Source organism: Manacus candei, unplaced genomic scaffold (genome assembly GCF_025592945.1).
Source record: "Manacus candei isolate 608988 ecotype Guabito, Panama unplaced genomic scaffold, ASM2559294v1 h1tg000043l, whole genome shotgun sequence".
Taxonomy (NCBI): Eukaryota; Metazoa; Chordata; class Aves; order Passeriformes; family Pipridae; genus Manacus; species Manacus candei.
Window position 1 is genome coordinate 18,266,522 of NW_026138091.1, and position 17,830 is coordinate 18,284,351.

Genomic DNA, 17,830 nt, shown 5'->3' on the forward strand with positions numbered 1-17,830 from the left:
CCCACAAAAAGAAGAAGGAGAAAAAAAAAGCCTGCTGTAGTTTTCATAAGCTGTGTGAGTTTTGACTGATGAAAATTTGAATTCTTCCCACCTCAAACTGAGGGCATCAAAAAACAGGCAATGGGTCCTGTGTTCATCTGCTGGTGAGGTGTTTTTGTTTGCTTTTTTCCTTTATCAAGGTATTGTGTCCTTCAGTATTTACTTGTTATATATATCTGCTCTATAAATGAAACATTTGCTATAAATCACAAAATAAACTAAATAGAATAATCTTTCAAAAAACTTGCTCTCATGAGGAATCATACAATGGTTCAAATGGTTTGAAATATTGAAAACATCTTTTAATTGTTGAATTCTATACAAACTTGGGTAGATACAGAAATGGTCACGACAAAATGTGTTCTTATTGCCTGAAAATTTTCACAGAAATACAAACATTGATAGCAAGCTTACTGACATCCAACAGGATGAGATATCTTTAAACTTGCAAATTGAATAGACACGATACTCCTAAGCAGTTTGGATGTGTTTGACTGCCCTTGAAGTCCTACTACTTATATACCAACCTCAATATACAAAGAAACAAGATTAAAATTTTTAATGCACATCACAAAGTAATGTAAAATTAAGCACAAAATAAAGCTAACAAAGTAATTCTGAAAATACAATATTTTTTTTCACCTAGGGCATTGACTTATTCCAAGGAAGATTTCCTGTAAAGTTGTGTTTTAAGTGAGACACACATTTTGTTTTTGCACAGGACGTCAATATCAGATGGAGATACAAGAACGAATGGTAACAAACAAAAGTGGAAGAAACATAATCACAAGTGGAACTCAAACTCCATGCCAGTATTTTTGCAGCCCTAAGCAAAGCTATACATAAAAATATTCTACAACCATTATTATCAAAAAGTCCTTGGCACTTTTCCTCTGATAATCTTATTTTCTTTTTTAGGGGAGCAAATTACATTTCTGCACTGATATCATAAGGGAAAACTATAAATGCAACTACAAGGACAAGCTACCAAAAAAACCCCGAGCCAAAGATAAACCCCACCCTCAGACCATCACCCCCAACTCCAAATGCTTTGTGAGATAATATCATCCTTCCTCCTCATCACTGTCTTTCATAGTAATGCCCTGAAGTCCTCCTGCATCCGTGACTGAGACTGTGGCTTCCTCTACAGTCAGACGGCTGTGAATGGTATCGTAGGTTTTACTGTTCAGCGTTCCCTCCATCACGCCTTGTAACCTGAAGTCTCGGTAGGATTTCTGTGGCAAAAATAAAACATCCTGAATTGGACTTCAGCAAGTTTGAGCAGTTTTTTACTGTATATTGGCCATTTCTAGCGTGTCAGTGGCACAGCTTCATTCCTTCTGCAGTTAGGGACCTATCATCTTGGTAAAGATTTTGCAGTCTTAGTTTTTGGGTTGCATGAGATTTCTATAAACCTGAGAGATTCTAATTTGATGGTCATTCCTTTAAGAGATTGTGTTTTGTGTTACAGCATACTATAACTGCTGATTTCTCAGTAACTTCCATTTGTCTCATTTATTCAGTAAGAAACCAGCAAAGAATTCTTCTAAATACATATTGAAATGTGAATTTGGCTACAGGTAGTTCTGTCATTTCACAGAAAGCATTAAATGCCTGACTTTTTCTCCACAATGTAATTTTTACTTATACTTATCTTTCCATTTATATGCCAAATGTGGAAAATCAAAGTTTAGATTATGATCTACATTTTAAAATGTCAGTGTTTCTCACCTGACTACTTTATTCAGTTACTTTACATTCTAAGTTTCCTCTAAATTTTTACTCACATCTACTTTTTTTTTTTTTTCCACTTGAGATGGTTTTGTTTCCCTGGTATCTATCCTTCCTGTGAACCAGCAGATATGACTTTCTTCTTTGACTTTCCACCATGTAAGAATTCTGAGTGAACTTGTTTAATTCATCAATGCTGTGTTCACATAAGCATATGGAAAGTCACCTACCTTCTTTATTTTTAAGTTGTAACACATCTGAAATAATCTTTCCCGATGTTACCCTAAAAAGCTTAAGAAAGACAAGTTGATCTATCTAGTTTCTTATTTTGTGTACACTATCACTACAAATTCCAAATGTTTATGACAGAATATGGGGAAAAGAAAATGGAAGATAATTGAGGGCTATCAGGCCCATTCCTTTGCCTGAGGAGGAGACCATGCACAACCCTTAGAGAAAGAAAAGAGTTGATCTGTTTCACTCAATACTTCAAAGAACTGCAAAAGACACATCTTAAAATGGGTAACATTCATCTGGGAGATTTTTTTCTGCCACTATCTACAATGATTATTTAAACCTTGTTGGAATCACTGCAACTGAGATTTATTTGGCTTTCACAGGTCAACATCAGAGTCAACGGACACAGCTTATGTTTTGCTCACACACTCCTGCCCATACCCCATCTGGTCTTTTTCAAGTGTCACCACTGCATTCCCTTTTTATAACACTGTGCATTCAGTTTGCTTTTATGCTGTTAACAGGTCCTACAGCAATTTCTTTCAGTTTTACCTTGTATTCTTCCCATTCTAAGACCAGCACTCTGGGGTTCAGACATTGCTCTTCTCTTGACACAGTTTTGCAGGATAATAATGTTCACTTCCAAGCTTAATTTTTCATTTCTCCCTAACTTTCTTGGTCCTTGACCCTTCTTTAGTCATATCCCTCTGTACGTGTCTTGGACATTTAACAAAGCCTTAATGCCATCATAAGATTTTAAAGAGAATAAAGGGAACAACACATCTTCTAGTCTTTCTTAATAATGTCACTACCTTTGTTGCAGCCAAACACTAAAGAAATGTATTTCACTTACTCATCCTATGTCCCTTAAAAACAACCTCCTACTTTTTTTTTCTTTTTTTTTCTTTTTTTTTTTTTTCTTCAAGAGATGACTGGGGCAATACAGCCTCCCAGTATTTTTTTATTGTTGTTGTTTTTTTGGTTTTGGTTTTGTTTGGTTGGTTGGTTGTTTTTTATTCCTTTTTTTTTTTTTCCCCAAAAGCAAACAGAAAAGTGCCCTTATGCACACAAGAGTTTGGAAGAACTGTGCCTCCCCACATGTCTCTCTCCAGATGGGCTGCAGCAGGGAAAGTTTCTTATGATACTCTACTTAAACCATTGTTTCTTCGCAGGCTCCTGTCTGCTGAGTTCCTGTTTTACTGGTTCTGTCTTCTCCACCCACCAAAACCCAGGTGCACAAATTTTTTTGTTTTCCGGAACAAATAAAAATGACTTCAACTGCTTCAGTCTCTGGTATCCAAAAAAGGTGCCCTGGAATAACACACTTGAAATTTACATGCAGAGCATATGGACACAGAAAGGTCACTGCCATAAGCAGAATGTTACCACCTCCACTGGAGGCTTTCTGCTTTTGAACAAGGATAACCAGTGTGCCACGTGGCACAGGGAAGGTGGGCTGGCAGTGCTGCTCATTCACCTGAACTTCAGTTTTGAAAGATCTTCTTTTCATCTCCCTGCTGATATTTCACTGGTCTAATTTAGCCTGCCCATTCTTAGATCTCACTGGGCACAGGTTTTAGATCCTCTAACACCTATGTTTTTCTCCAAGAGATGATAACTACCTTGGAGAGGGACTTTTTACAAGGGCATGTAGTGATAGGACAGGGGGGAATGGATTCAAATTGAAAGAGAACAGGTTTAGATTAGGAAGAAATCCTTCCCTATGAGGGTGGTGAGGCACTGGAACAGATTGCTCAGAGAAGTTGTGGATGCCTCATCCCTGGAAGTGTTCAAGGCCAGCTGGATGGAGCTCTAAGTAGCCTGGTCTAGTGGAAGGTGTCCCTGTCTGTGGCAGGAGGGTTGGAACTAGATTATTTTTAAGGTTCCTTCCAACCCAAATTATTCTATGATTCACTTGAGAATATCTTTAAACTTTTCATAAGAGCCATTAATTTCAACAAGCAATAGCAAACTGCTTTTGCCATTTGGGCACATAATATAGTGAAGAGCTAAATCCTGTTGACAGAGAAATCAGTTAAGGTCAAAAATAGCTAAGGTCAGCCTGGGTGGTTCAGGGAACTATGATGCTATCATTATTATGACTGTTTTCTTGCATTTCTCTCTGTTCTGCTCCTTTTTGCTAGTGAATCCTGAAAGCTGCAGTTGCAATTCTGGTGTATATGAGTAAAAATGCTTCTGAATTTATAGTCTTGCATGAACTTTGTGAGAAAATATTTTGAAACAATCAAGGTCACCACTGACAACAGGTGCTTCTTATTCCACATTTATACAGATAACAAGAATGTCCAAAGCTAAACAAGACAGAATTAAAAGGAAAAAAATCTGAAATAGTTTTCTGTTTCTTGCCTAAAGGTATTGACTAAGATCTGAAAAGGAGCTAGGAGGAAACTTTCTTTTATGGTAGGTTAACCCATAATTGCCCTATTGCAAGGAATATTGCACTTTGCTTGGAAGGATTTGACATTGACCAGTGTAAATGACTGAGGACTGAACTGGAGGGATTGGTATTTCTATTGATGCTGAGTACTGATTCCTGAGTACAAAAAATTAGAAAATGTTATCTAATACACAGAATACATTGAATGTTTTCAATTAAACCTAGTAATCAGATGCATATAAAAAAGAAAATAGTTTGTTTTTTAGGAAAAGGGGGGAAACAGAGAAAGAACACTATTGGAATTACTAAGGTAAAACAAAAAAAATCAGTAACAAGACAAAGAATAATTTAGTAAGAATAATCATACAGCATTGCTGTATAGCTAGAAGTAACCTGTTAAAATTCCTTGGAACAATCTTAATTGTCCCTGAGTCCAGAATGGACAACAAATACTCGTGCACAAATAACTAACATCAGGGGGTTTAATAAGTTATTTTTCTTCTGGAATTTGCTACAACTGCGGGAAAAAAAAATCCCAATTTAAAACTACATAAGTTCACAACTTTATTCCACATTTTCTAACTTTTAGGGTGACCTATACTTATTCATGTTATTACTTTATTACTTTTCTCTCTTTACTATGCAGCCTAATGCAAACACATTTTATTTACCTTCACTATCTTGATGAGAGTCTTCAGCTGGTAGATGTGAAGCTGAAGGTCTAATCTGTCAGCCAGCCACACGGATATGACTTTCATGGAGTTGCTATACCATTGCTGAAAGGGAGGATAAAAAAAACAATAACAACAAACACCACAAAATAACCCTGCAGTATTCATTTAACAGATTTGGTAATGAGAGGTAATGAAACACTTTGAAATGATCACAGATCAGCACTTGAAGTCAACAATGATATAATTTCCTGTTATGAGAATCGCATGGGTCAGTAGAAAATCAAATAACTTGACCTAGACTGTTCTTTACATGAATTAGCACCTGCCATTTTATCTTTCAGTTACAACATGTTCAAGCAAAATAGCATTATGCACTTTGTTATCTGTCAGTGAGAATGGATATTAAAGATACAATTACATGAGAGAACTGACAGCTAAACCAGCAAGGATAAAAACAGGTAGGGTATCTTGAGAGAGAATTTACAATAACTAGATTTTTCAATCCAAACAGGAAAACATCATCAGAGAATATGGAATCTGTCTTGGCTTTTTTTTTTTTTCTTTTAGTTCACTTCATTATTAAATAAAAAATCAGAATCCCTGGAAACTGTTTTTAAGTAAGATCAAAATACCACTCCACCCCTCCCAAAATAACCATGTTAAGGTTTTGTTTTACATTAACTATTAATTATAATTACAGTCTACCTTATTTCCTTTTTATGTCTAAGGCAGGGGTATGTTTTCACTCATCACAAATGGATGGGTTAAGAATAAGCTGTTTGCTGTTGGTGTCTATGTTACTGTAAAAAATGCTCAGTTCCAAATAGCTACTATAATAGCTCTTTCACATTAACTGGATTAAAAGAGATTTTACTAAATATAGTTGTAGCATTTTTCCTCCCCCTCCTGTAAAATACCAACCAGATGTCATTTAGTCAAACTGTAAAAAAGAAGGGATTTCTTTTTTCATTTTAGCAGTGAGAGATTAAAAGAGTTTGTGTCATTGCTGTTTCCATTCTCTTTCCCCACAGGGAAGAGGCTTAAATTCTTTTCTAATGTAATTTCCTATATCTTTGCAAAATACAGAGATATGCAAAGAGAGGAAATCGCGTGTATATTTTAAAATGCAGCATGTTAGCCAAGGTATATTTCATGAAAGTAATTCAGAGTACATATCTAACATGTCTTATTAGCCACCTCTCCATTAACAAACAAAATAAAATACATACTAAAAAATGAAGATAAATTACTGGCTACTAGATGTAACAGAAGAAAGAAATAGAATTCTTCCATAAAAATGTAAGCTCTTTGTAAAAAACCTTAAAGACATACAGTAAATAAATATAAATATTTTTCCTTATAGGAAACAGTCTCATCACATTGTAACTGCCAGTTTTAAGGTAAGTTTGAAACTAGATTTTCATATAATAATGGCTTCAATCTAATTTTTTGAATGTGTTAAATTGTATTTTAATTATAAATCATTGGAAATAAATTACTTTTATTTTTTTAGAGTTTCTTCTATTTACTGTTTTACAGAAGTGAACAAACACACCACACAAAAGGCAGATAGATACACATTTCATAAAAGTAGTTTTATTTATTCAGTAAAATGTGGGACTGATTTGATATCCATAAAATACTGTTTTTTAAATCACTGAATGACATTCTTCTACTATTTACATTATTTCACCCCAAACATACATGCTGGTATTGATTTCCTTTGTAAATACCTGCAAAATATTTTTAATGTGACAGAGTTGTTACTAAGTGGAAACTGTAAACTATATGACAGGTGTTGTACGTATACAGATGTCTAGAAAATAAAATACAGTTGAGCTTATTCACTTGGGTAACTCTATTGATCTAAATAAACATAATAATTCCTATGTCAAGCATTCTACCCAGATGCAATAAGATGAGGCCAATTATTATATTGTCACTCGGACTCTGCAGTTGCTAATCTTAAACATAATCCTTGTAGAGAGAATTTTTTTAGTAGCAGAGCTTTCTCAAAACTGATATTCTTCCATAAAAAAAATCCAGTAACACATCTGTGATGTATTCTGTTCGTATCAAATAGAAATCAGAAGGGGCTCAAACTTGCTTACACAAAGTACAGACAGGATCGAAAATTCTGAGATCAATTTTCCGTGCAACAACACTGAACAGTGCCAGATCACTGAGAACAGACCATTCCAGTTTTCTGGCAAAACATGTGTTTTGAAGCACAGCCAAATAAGTTAACTAAGATAGATGCAGTAAAACTTAGATTCTCCCTACATACCTGTGATAGTCTTACATGCACTGAAAACAAAGCTAAAACATTGGAGGAAATTTATTTTCCTACTCAAATTTATGAATGAAAACAATATAATATGTTTTCCTGCCTAGTTTTGATGCATTAAACTTTCGATAGAAATGTTTAATGTGGTGACTGTGAAATGATACCACAGTACTTGCTCTTCCGTCAACATACTTTGTCCAGAAAAAACATGACTGCTATTTTATTAGAAAAAAATGTATTATTATTTTGATTTGTCACAGTATTTTTAATAAAAATCACATCCAGTATATTTTTAGAGTCCCTCCAGAGGTACTTGTGGGTAGGATTCCTGGTAAGTGTTGGTCTTATACCCATTAGTTTTGAGGACTTGGTATTGGCTGAAGCTGCATAAATATAAATTTGGACTTTATAACATGAAGAGTAAATATTTTCCTATCGCTTCTTTTGGAGTCTTTTAAGAAGCACAGCACTGCAAATTCCTCTCAGAGGTAGAATCCAAGGCCACGCATTTTGTCAACCATGAGCACATTATAGAGGCAGGGATGGATCTACTTAAGACTTATGGGAATCTCTTGCAAGCTCAGAAACTTCAGTGATTAGATAATTGTCCTGAGATCACACAGTTAAAAACAACAACAACAACAACAATCCCTTCTAACTGGTTTTAAGAAAAAGTTAATTTCCCACTAGTAACAATAGAAGTGAAAGGACAATACGCCTCTTGCTGATGTTCATTATATGGTACTACTGCCACATTCTTTGCTGTCTTCTATGTAAGAGTAAAGCAGTAAGTGTTTATTATACATTTTTTTCAAATCGACACGTAACAGCAGCCAACCACATTAACAAAAACGTTTGCCTCGCTATTTCCCCTTCTCTTCTTATTCATAGCTCATCCAGCTCCTGTAAGGGCATGCATTACTCACTTCATTTTCCTGAGATACTCTTTTAAAGTAAAAAGTAAGAGAAAAGGAAAGGCTAGGGTTGACTCTGTGAGACCCTTGTATTTATTCACACTTATTGTGCATGACTGTACACTGGTAAATCATATTAGCAGCCCGTCTCCCCATCAAGCTGCTACTTGCTTTCCAGCCCTGGGAAGGTTCAACAAATCAACAGGAGCACGGAAAACAGAACATCAGTCTAATCTAGTGTTTAAGGTGAAGTTTTCAAACCCAATCTAAGAAGATCTTTAGAGCAAGCAACAAGCTGAAGGGCTCAGAAGGTGGTATTGACAATGAAAGAGTGTTGAAATATTGAGAAGCGCAGCACTTGTGCATTTTTAATAACAAGAGGGTCAACAAGGACACAGCTCCCTCAGTGCCAATAGTTGCCACACCAGGGCTATAAACGCTCTCAGTTCATCAGATTTCTTAAACAGTTCATCAGCTTTCTTAAACACCCTAAACCCCCTCAGCGGACCTTTAGTCTTAAATTAACAAACCAAAGCAATGAAAGAGGGTGCAGCTTGAATGGCCAGCATTGATCCCCAACGGGGCTCGGCGCAGCTACAGGCGCTGAAAAACTCGCTCTATTGTCGGGAGGAATTGACAAACCTCCTCGCCTAAATAGTCCAGCTCAGGCAGGCTGGTGGCACGCAGCTGTAAAGGGCTCCCCTCTCCCCGCTCCCAGCGCTCACAATGCACCAGGCATGAGCTCTTTGTCAGGCCCAGACTCTGCAATTTTCTAACAAGGATTAAAGTTGTTTCTCGGCAGGGCCAGTGAAAAGCGATTTAGCAACATACCGTGCTTTCTTCAGGCAAGTTAAAGAGAAGTAGTTCAGGAATTTCATTATTCTGTTGACCAGTGGAAATACAAAACAAATATATTAAATATTCACTGTCTTTCTGGGTGCCTGAGCTATAACATTTGCAGAACGGTTCAATTAAATATAACACTTATCGGCTGAAAGCAAGCACTTCAGATTTATTTTTGAAGTTTTATAAAAAGGTGCAGCTGTTTGCCACCTGGAAGGAGGCTCAATACATAGCAATACACAATGGTTTAGTCCTTGTAGGGCTGGTATCCCTAACGTCTAGGACATAAGACCCTGTTGAGTTTCTATACTTTGACTGCTCTTGATAAATGGACACCCTCAAAATGCTTTTTGTGCCAAATATGGCAGAATAATATGACAGCTTTTCTAGGAACTGCATTTTATCTTCCAATGGGAGCCTTTTTCATGCTATTGATCAGGAATTTAGTCACTCAGATGACAATGGGATATTTTTATTTCCTTCAGCTTTACTTGCCCTACCACAAACAATAACAAAAAGTAAACTTCTCACTGAAGACACTGAACTCCAAATGCAGCATAAGCTAAACTGAGAAAATAATAATGAGCTAAAATAAGAAATAACATGAGCATGTTAAAATTTAAGTGCTAAAATGCATAGTTTTTATTAAAAGGCAATCTATTCTATTGTTTCAAGACTCTGACAGCTAGCACTAATAGTGTGCCAAGGAACTTATAGACCGTTTAAAAAAAAGGTTAAATGGTGAAAGAAAGCGTAAGTTTTTCCTTAAAAACACAAACAGCAAAAGTTGGAAAAAAAGTCCTGACTGAAGTTTCATAATTTATTTCCCTCTTTGTAAAATATGAATAATCATACTGACTTCCTTTGTTGAATGTTGAGGAAAACAAGTGTCATTTGTAGCATCTTTGAAAATACTCCGAAGTTTAGAAGGCATAGCTGTATTTAAAGTTTAGGTATAGACATCACCCACTTAAATGAGGATTTTTACCTGAGCAATGATGAGTTCATACACTCTTCTGAAGGCTGGAAAGCCTTGGTAACATTGAATAAAACCCTCCACGAATCCGGGGAAGGATTTCTTGGCCTGTGGGCCACCATGATACATCAGAAGGTATGTATACACAGGAACAGCAAAATGTGAAATCAAAAGACCTAATTAACATTCAAAATATATTTTTTTCAGAAATGAAAATATTTAGTTGCAAACTAAAGCAAAAATGAAGCAACTTTGCGTAAGATGTTTATGCTTTTCCCTCAGCTTTAGGTACCCTTTTGATTAAGAGAGCCTGAGAAACCTTTGAAGACTGAAGTAACTGTAGGTAGATGTAAACAAAAAATTCAGTGTATCAACATGTAGAAATTTTGTTTGCTCTCTCTTCCCAGATTAACAGTTCGGATTCCTGACATGGACAATTTATGAACTGGTTAAAATATTAATTTCTTCTAAAGGAAGGAGACCAGAACTTGATGACTAGTGATGTACTGCCCTCCCACCACTTTTCTGAGAGAAACTAATCTCTCCAGTGACTTGACTTTTCTAGATTGCACTGGTCATAGATGTGCACTAGTCTGTGAGGCACTTCCAGTCAGATTTCCTTTAAGAAAAACTGTGTCAGTGACCAGGAAAATTAAGGAACAGAAGCTGGGAAACCTGAGAGAAGAGAAAGCTTTCTCACAAGAGCTTTCCCATCCCACTGTCAGCTCCACATGGCTTCATGGTGATAGCTAGTGCCTTTCTGTGACACATTATCCAGCACCACAAGGATGTGGTTTCTTAATTTACCTTAGAATTCAGATGCAAAGATGGTTTTGTTGTTGTTGTTGTTATTTGTTTGTTTGTTTGTTTTTGGTGCATGTGTGTAGTGTCATTTTTTTTCTGAATCAACAGAGATTTCTGTGTTATTGAAATGTGCTTCTATGGTAGTGCCATTTAGATTCAGCTGGAAGAAATGGTCAGTTAGCTGGCCTCCAGCTGTAGAAATAGAAATTATATCATCTTCAGATAGAACAAAATTTTCAAGTACACTTGTAACCTGGCTATTAAAATGCCATTACATTTTACAGCTATTAAAATGCTGCTGGCTGTTTTTCTGGGGGGTTGGTTTTTTGGTGTGTGTGTGTGATTTTTTTTTTTTTTGGTGTTTTTGTTTGTTTGTTTTGATTTTGTTGTTTTGGTTTTTTTGTGACAGCAATTTTTCTGTATAAGGCATCAAAGAAGTTTGTATTATTTCCCTGAAACATGAAAAATGTCTCCACCTTTTCATTCAAAGCACTGCTATGAATGAAGAAAAAGTGACTGTGGGGGGTTCAAGAATACTACTGGGTTTGGGCATCACCATGATGCCATTATATTTATTCCTTCTGCACTTTTTTTTCCCCCTAGGAATTGCCGTTTAAAATAATTGAAAGAAATTAAGATTAAACTAAGCATGGGTGAAAAATCCACAGTTGGAACCATGGGGTTAGCAGGCAGTACAAACAAATGAAGCCTACAGTCCCCTTTCACATTTCCATTCAAGGACCTGTCCAGAAATCCTCCCATTGCTGTTTCAGGAGCATTTCTGCTGTAATGCTCCTGAGCCCTGTGTTCCTTCATGTGTTCCTGCTTTGCAGAGCCCATGACACATACCTCTTTCACCCCACCAGTGTCTTACACTTCTAATACTCAGCACCATTTATCTAGGCATCTTCCTGGAAATGTCTCAGGCTTTCATCCAGTTTCTGTGTTTTGCTTCCTCATCAGGGCCTGAAACACTAAGTCAAGTTTTCAACTTTGTCTCAGGAATGTGCAAAATGTTGACAGCCTAAACTACAGGTATATGCACAAGGAAGGGAGAAGTGAGAAAGGAATAAGACACAACTGTCTGCTTCAGCATTCATATTTCTTCTGAAACAGGGCTCAGGACCAAGATTTCTTTAGTTTAGTAATACGAAATTACAAGCTCTGTTTGGGTTCCCCCCCTCCTCTCACTTTTTTTTTAAAATCTGATTGTAGCAGATTTAGGAACTTGCCTCTTGCACCCTGCTTGACCAAGGTAGAAAGTTTTTCTTTCTTCCAGTGAGACTCTTCTTTTAATTTTCTTCTGCTTTTTTTTTTTTTGGTACCATTACTCCAGCCTCCCAGGAAGCTCAGAAAGCATTTTGATTTCTCTTGAGAACACATACTTTAGTCAGTCCCTTCCTTGCATATTTGAATGTGGGAATCCCACTGATGCTCTCAAAGTAATCAGAGTAAAAGGGAAATGAGCTCAACAGAAAAAGGAAACCAAATCTTGACAGAGAGACCTTGTTCAGCAAGACTCATGATGACAAACCAGTGAACAGTTGTTGGATGGGATATTTTGGTGATGTAAGGAAACAAAACTATTTTTCAGAAATTAGTAATGACAATAAAAGAAAAACCAAGGCTCATTTAAAAGCATATTAAGCATCTTTGAAACTCCTAGGCAAAAAGGATATAGTTCTGAACTAACAAAGAACATCTAACATGAAAAACTTATCTTTTAGGAGGAAAGTAATTTTTTCATATTTTATGTTTATAATTAGAAGCTGGCTAGTTGCTATGGAACTGCTGCTACTCTACAAATAAATATACACTTTTAACACAAAATATACAGTACTCATCTCTCCCTGTATTGCATATTGGTTGAAGAACAGCAATTTACAATATTTATTTACAATATTTATACTACTTTCTGATGTTTGTGACCCTCATTTTTTTTCTGGCTTCTTCACATATGGCAGTCGAGGTGAGAAACTGGAAGTTTGAAAAATCAGACACATCTAACTTCCTTCCATATTTGGATATATGTAATGTTACTGTTCTCAATTTAAATACTAGGTACTAATATGATAACCATGACTGTGAGAGACTAACAGCACAAACAGTTTATCTGCTCTACTCTGGATATGCACTGTGTCTGTGAACAGTACTTCAATAGGTTATTCTGGTGCTAAAACTCTCTGGAGCAAACACTGTCAGTCTTGCTACACTGTGCATTGTGTTGCAATTCGGGTATATCTGCAAACATCCTCAAAGGCACAGAATGAGAAACATCACTTGAGTGACCCTGAAATGAAAGCCAGCTTGGATCCTTAAAATAAACAAATTAACATAATGCGAAATGGCCAGGTTGTTATTCCTTATAACACTTGTCTCTTTCTATCAGGCTCTAGTTTTAAAAACCCTACAAATGCACTTTGCTATACAAATACTAAGCAGTCTTCTTAAGTGCATGCCTAACATTATAGAATCACAGAATCATAGAATGGTTTGAGTTGGAAGGGGCCTTGAAGATCATGTAGTTCCAACCCTCCTGCCATGGGTAGGGATGCCACTCACTAGACCAGGTTGCTCAGGGCCCTATCCAACCTGACCTCCAACACTTTCAGAGACGATGCATCTACAGCCTCTCTGGGCAACCTGTTCCACTGCTTCACCACCCTCTGAGTAAAGACTTTCTTCCTTACATCTAATCTAAACCTGACCTCTTTCAGTTTAAAACCATTGCCCCTTGTCCTGTCACTACCTGCCATATAAAAAGTTCCCCTCCCTCCTTTTTGTAAGCCCTTTTTATAGCCCTTAATGTACTAGAAGGCTACTCTAAGGTCTCCCCAGAGCCTTTTCTTCTCCAGGCTGAACAACCCCAGCTCTCTGAGCCTGTCTTCACAGGACCAGTGCTCCAACCCTCAGATCACCTTCATGGCCCTCATTAGTAAGGTTAAAGGTCTGGGTTCACTCTGCCTGTAAGGTACGTAATTGAGCACTGACTTTTGCCCACTCATCCAGAACTTACTGGGGAGTCCCTGGACTGAGGCATCATCAGAGAGACCACAGGAGGAGAACTCTTGTTAGCTGTGTCCCTCCCTGAAAGTGGGAATATTCTTCATCTTGGTACCATGTACCAAAAGTGAGGTAGACTGAAGTTGGATTAACGTCTGTGCTGTAGCTTTTACACTCACCTTAGCAGTTCTTGTCCTAGAGTCTTCTACTTAGACTCCCTGCTCCCTGTGGAATGAGGTCAAGTACTTATTTTTATTATAGTATTTAAATCATCCTGAGTTCCTGTGGGTGAATATTTACAGACAACTAATTTCTTTTCACCTTGGCAATCTTGACTTATCATCCATTTACTCTGTATGTTATTGCAGTGGCATATGACAGGGCTGGATGCAGCTGTGAAGCTGACAGGGAGATGCACCCTGGTGGAGCTACTCCTCTCTTACATTGCATCGATTGGGCACTACACTGAGCAGCACTAATGTGGAGCACAGGTCCAGGCTCCTGCCTCTCTCTTCCTTCTCTCCTCCCCTCATCTCTTTGGACAAAGTGTCCTTGGACTGGGCAGGTGCCTGGTTTGCTCCTTTCCATCCTTGTCACCTGTGTACACTCTTCTAGCTATGCAGATTTTACAGCTGTGTTGGGGGCTTTTTTTGAGCTGTTTTTTCTATGCATTACTTGTACTTTTTTTTCTTGTACATTGTATAAACATTTAGTACAGTATAATACAAAGGACAGTCAATGCAAAGTGAGAAAATGAAACACCTGAAAATTATGTAAAAGAAATCATGTCTACATAGTCCAACACTTCTGCACATTTAAATCAGCACTAAAGCTTCAGCTCCCCTATGAGCAAACAGGTGAAGAAGCTCTTTCCACTGACAAATCTGTGTCAGAGCTCTCTGCAGCATCCTCACCTGGTACTATTTTGATTTGCAACACAGCAATCTCTTTCTGTTATGCCTGACTCATTACAGCAAAACTAGGTTACTCTCATGCTTTCTGGCACTATTTTTCTTGTAATATGATCAACAGTGTGGTTGTGTGTCTATTTGTGAACACTTAATGCAGAGTTTTATTTTCCTTTTCCAACTAAGCTTGACCCAAATGAAATACAAGTATAAATATCAAACCCACAAGTAAGCTTTGAGAAGCCACAAGGTTCTCCTGCTGTTTATACATGTGTGAATTACAGTACATCAAGAAATCAATATTCCCTAGATGGTGCTTGTGCCTGGCACTTCATGGTGAACAAACATTAGGTAAGACAATATAAATGGTACAATCCTTATTGATTTCTCTTGACTGTGTAGAATGTGAAAGCTGCAGCCACAGTTAACACTTACTGACAGACTCATCTAAAGTTTCAGTGCTATTTTATATTTTTATAGTTGTCCACGCTCAATTGATTCTATTAAGTTGCTAGACACATTTCAAGCCATCTAGATAAGAAAAAAAAGTGCAGTGCCTGGAATGAGATGCTGCTACTTTGTGCCTAGCAGGATAAAAAGGCTAAAGGACGAGATTGTGCCTGGATGCTGAAGGAGTTCTCCTTTAATTGATAGAATTGTTATTGTTTTTAGTGAATGGATACCGTGAGTGATGGATAGGTGCATTTAACTAAGTTAATAAATGAGTGAACAGTATATACCAGAAACATCAATGAGGAAACTGTACTGGAAGCTCTCAATGTTATAGCCCCTCCACAAACAAACAAGCAAAACCCCCTCATAGTTCCACTCAATTGATAAAATTCTGTCACTCAGGAAAAAAAAGTAAGATGGGCTTCAAAATCTTAAGTTTGGGATTTTTTCCACATTTTTTCCTCTTTTGACTCATGGTACACATTTAAAATTGCTTTTTAAGAGCAATTTTTACATTGTTTTTTGTTCTTTCCAAAAAAGTGAGCTTCTCACACAAGTCAGGGAAATCAGGGGGTAGGACAGTATAAGGAATCCTGAATATTGGGATATGAGTTTTAGTGCCCTAAAAAATAATTTTCTATTTCCCTTTTATACCCAAAGAGCTCTTTTAGCAAGATATCAGAATATCTATTTCATAGTTTCTTACTCCCCTGCTGGGAAAATTTAAATAATGTGACTGAATTGGTGTGAAAAAGGTGTCAGACATCCATTCCATGAATACTAAATGCAGACTGGGCTCTGGGACATTTAATGTCTTGAGAAAACCAATTTTATATCTTTTTGGGTTGTGTGGTACCCAACAAGATGGAAATTCAGAAATTAAAAATGGCATAAAAATGAAGACACGTGAAGACATGTATCATATTAAAACCATATAAAATCCATTCATTGTGTTATGGTTTTCTCTAGAGAAAACACTATCAGCTACAGTCTAAAACAGCTTACAAAGTGATGAATATTCTGATCCTGAAGCAGCAATCTCTGAAGCAGATGCTTTGCTTTAAGTGTATTGTGGTCCTAATGATTTCAGCAGTACTGAGCTTTGCTGGATTCGCAGCAGCATAATCAGCATGCTCCAAGAGCAGGCACTGTTTTTCTTAGCATAATCCAGAAAAAAAAAATCAAAGAAAACTTCTGTACTATATGAAATCAGATGGAGGTTACATTTTTCTCATTTCAAATGAACTGTTGTTCCTTTGCAGACATTGCTATCTCAAAAAATGAGGTGATCCTACTTGAAAACATCAGGAAAAATTTCGTGAACTTTGAAAATACTTTGAATAGTAAATTTGCAAGATGTTGCTTCAATCTTGCAGAAGAGTTTCCTATATTTGAGCATGTTAATATAATTCACTTTTTCAGTCTACATCTGGTGACACTGCCTACAGTTTTCTTTAAAATTCTTTTACCAAAAGGCACAACAAACTGTTTCATAATTACAAGAATGCTATTAGATCATGAGAAAACTGCAGAGTGGTTCTCATATCAGGAACTTTCTATTTTCCCTATAAAATATGAGACATAATTAAAGGTGAGTTAAGACTTTGGTGAAAATCTAAAGAGCATCGGCAAATCTGAGCACTGCTCAGCTTTTCAATTGCTTTTCTACTTCTCAGTTCTTTTAAATGGTTTTCTATGGCAGGAACATTTTTCTTAATTAGTCACAGCTAATTACTGTTCTGGCATAGACAAGTAATCAGAAATGTCAGAGCTGCAAGGCTACATCTCCCTAATCCTTTGATAATAATTTAGCCTCCTGGGAGGGCCTCAAGCTGCGGTAAGTAGTGGCTGACAATAAGGCAAAATTAGGTGGGCAGCAGACCATTAGGACAGAAAAATAAAAAGCACTACCAAATCCTGCTGAGCACCATCAGGCAACTAACTACACTGCCAGATGAGGTGCCTGTTTAAGCCTGTGTTGTTAATTAGCTGATTCTACCAGACCTGCCACATATGTCCAGGTGCATCATGCAAAGATGTGTATTTCTGGGTTTGTGCCAAAGGACAATTTTGCACTGTGATCAAATTTCAAGAATCTGAGAAAGAAGCCCACATATTTCTTGAAGATTATTCTGAGTTATCAAAGAAATAAGAAGATCAACAAGCTACAATCCATTTTTGTTGAGTCTTTTTTTAAGTAATTAGTCACGGTCCTCTCATGTTTCTCAGAGGTTAATACAAACACAGCTTTTGATTCAAATGTGGCCTTTAACCAAATAGACCTTTTGTCAAATCACACACTTGCAAATAATTACATAACAACAAAAGTGAAGATTACTTATTAAAATTACCATGACAGGAAGTAATTTGAGAATAAGGAAAAAAAAATCACAATTAAGGTTTTCTAGAAAAACATTGCTGAATACTAAATACTACAGCAATGGTGCTTTTGAGGTAGGCATGAATGGCACAAGGAGTTGTTACTACAGAAAACTCCCATTTAAATTAAGTGTTCCTCTTAGCTGTGTAACAGCAGCTGAAGATTAACTCACTTGCCAGGGAG

General features: G+C 36.8%; 1 protein-coding gene across 4 annotated transcripts in view; it reads right to left on the reverse strand.

Moving 5' to 3' along the window:
* Nucleotides 1-318: 318 nt before the first annotated feature.
* The window catches only part of CADPS2 (calcium dependent secretion activator 2), a 287,348-nt gene continuing 269,836 nt past the window's right edge, over nt 319-17,830 (reverse strand). For all 4 annotated transcript variants that reach the window (XM_051795418.1, XM_051795416.1, XM_051795417.1 and 1 more), the window contains 2 exons: nt 5,077-5,181; nt 319-1,274 (listed from right to left, as the gene is read on the reverse strand). In XM_051795418.1, the coding sequence (XP_051651378.1) occupies nt 1,104-1,274; nt 5,077-5,181 (276 nt within the window). In that variant the 3' untranslated portion in view covers nt 319-1,103. The remainder of the gene's footprint in view (nt 1,275-5,076; nt 5,182-17,830) is intronic.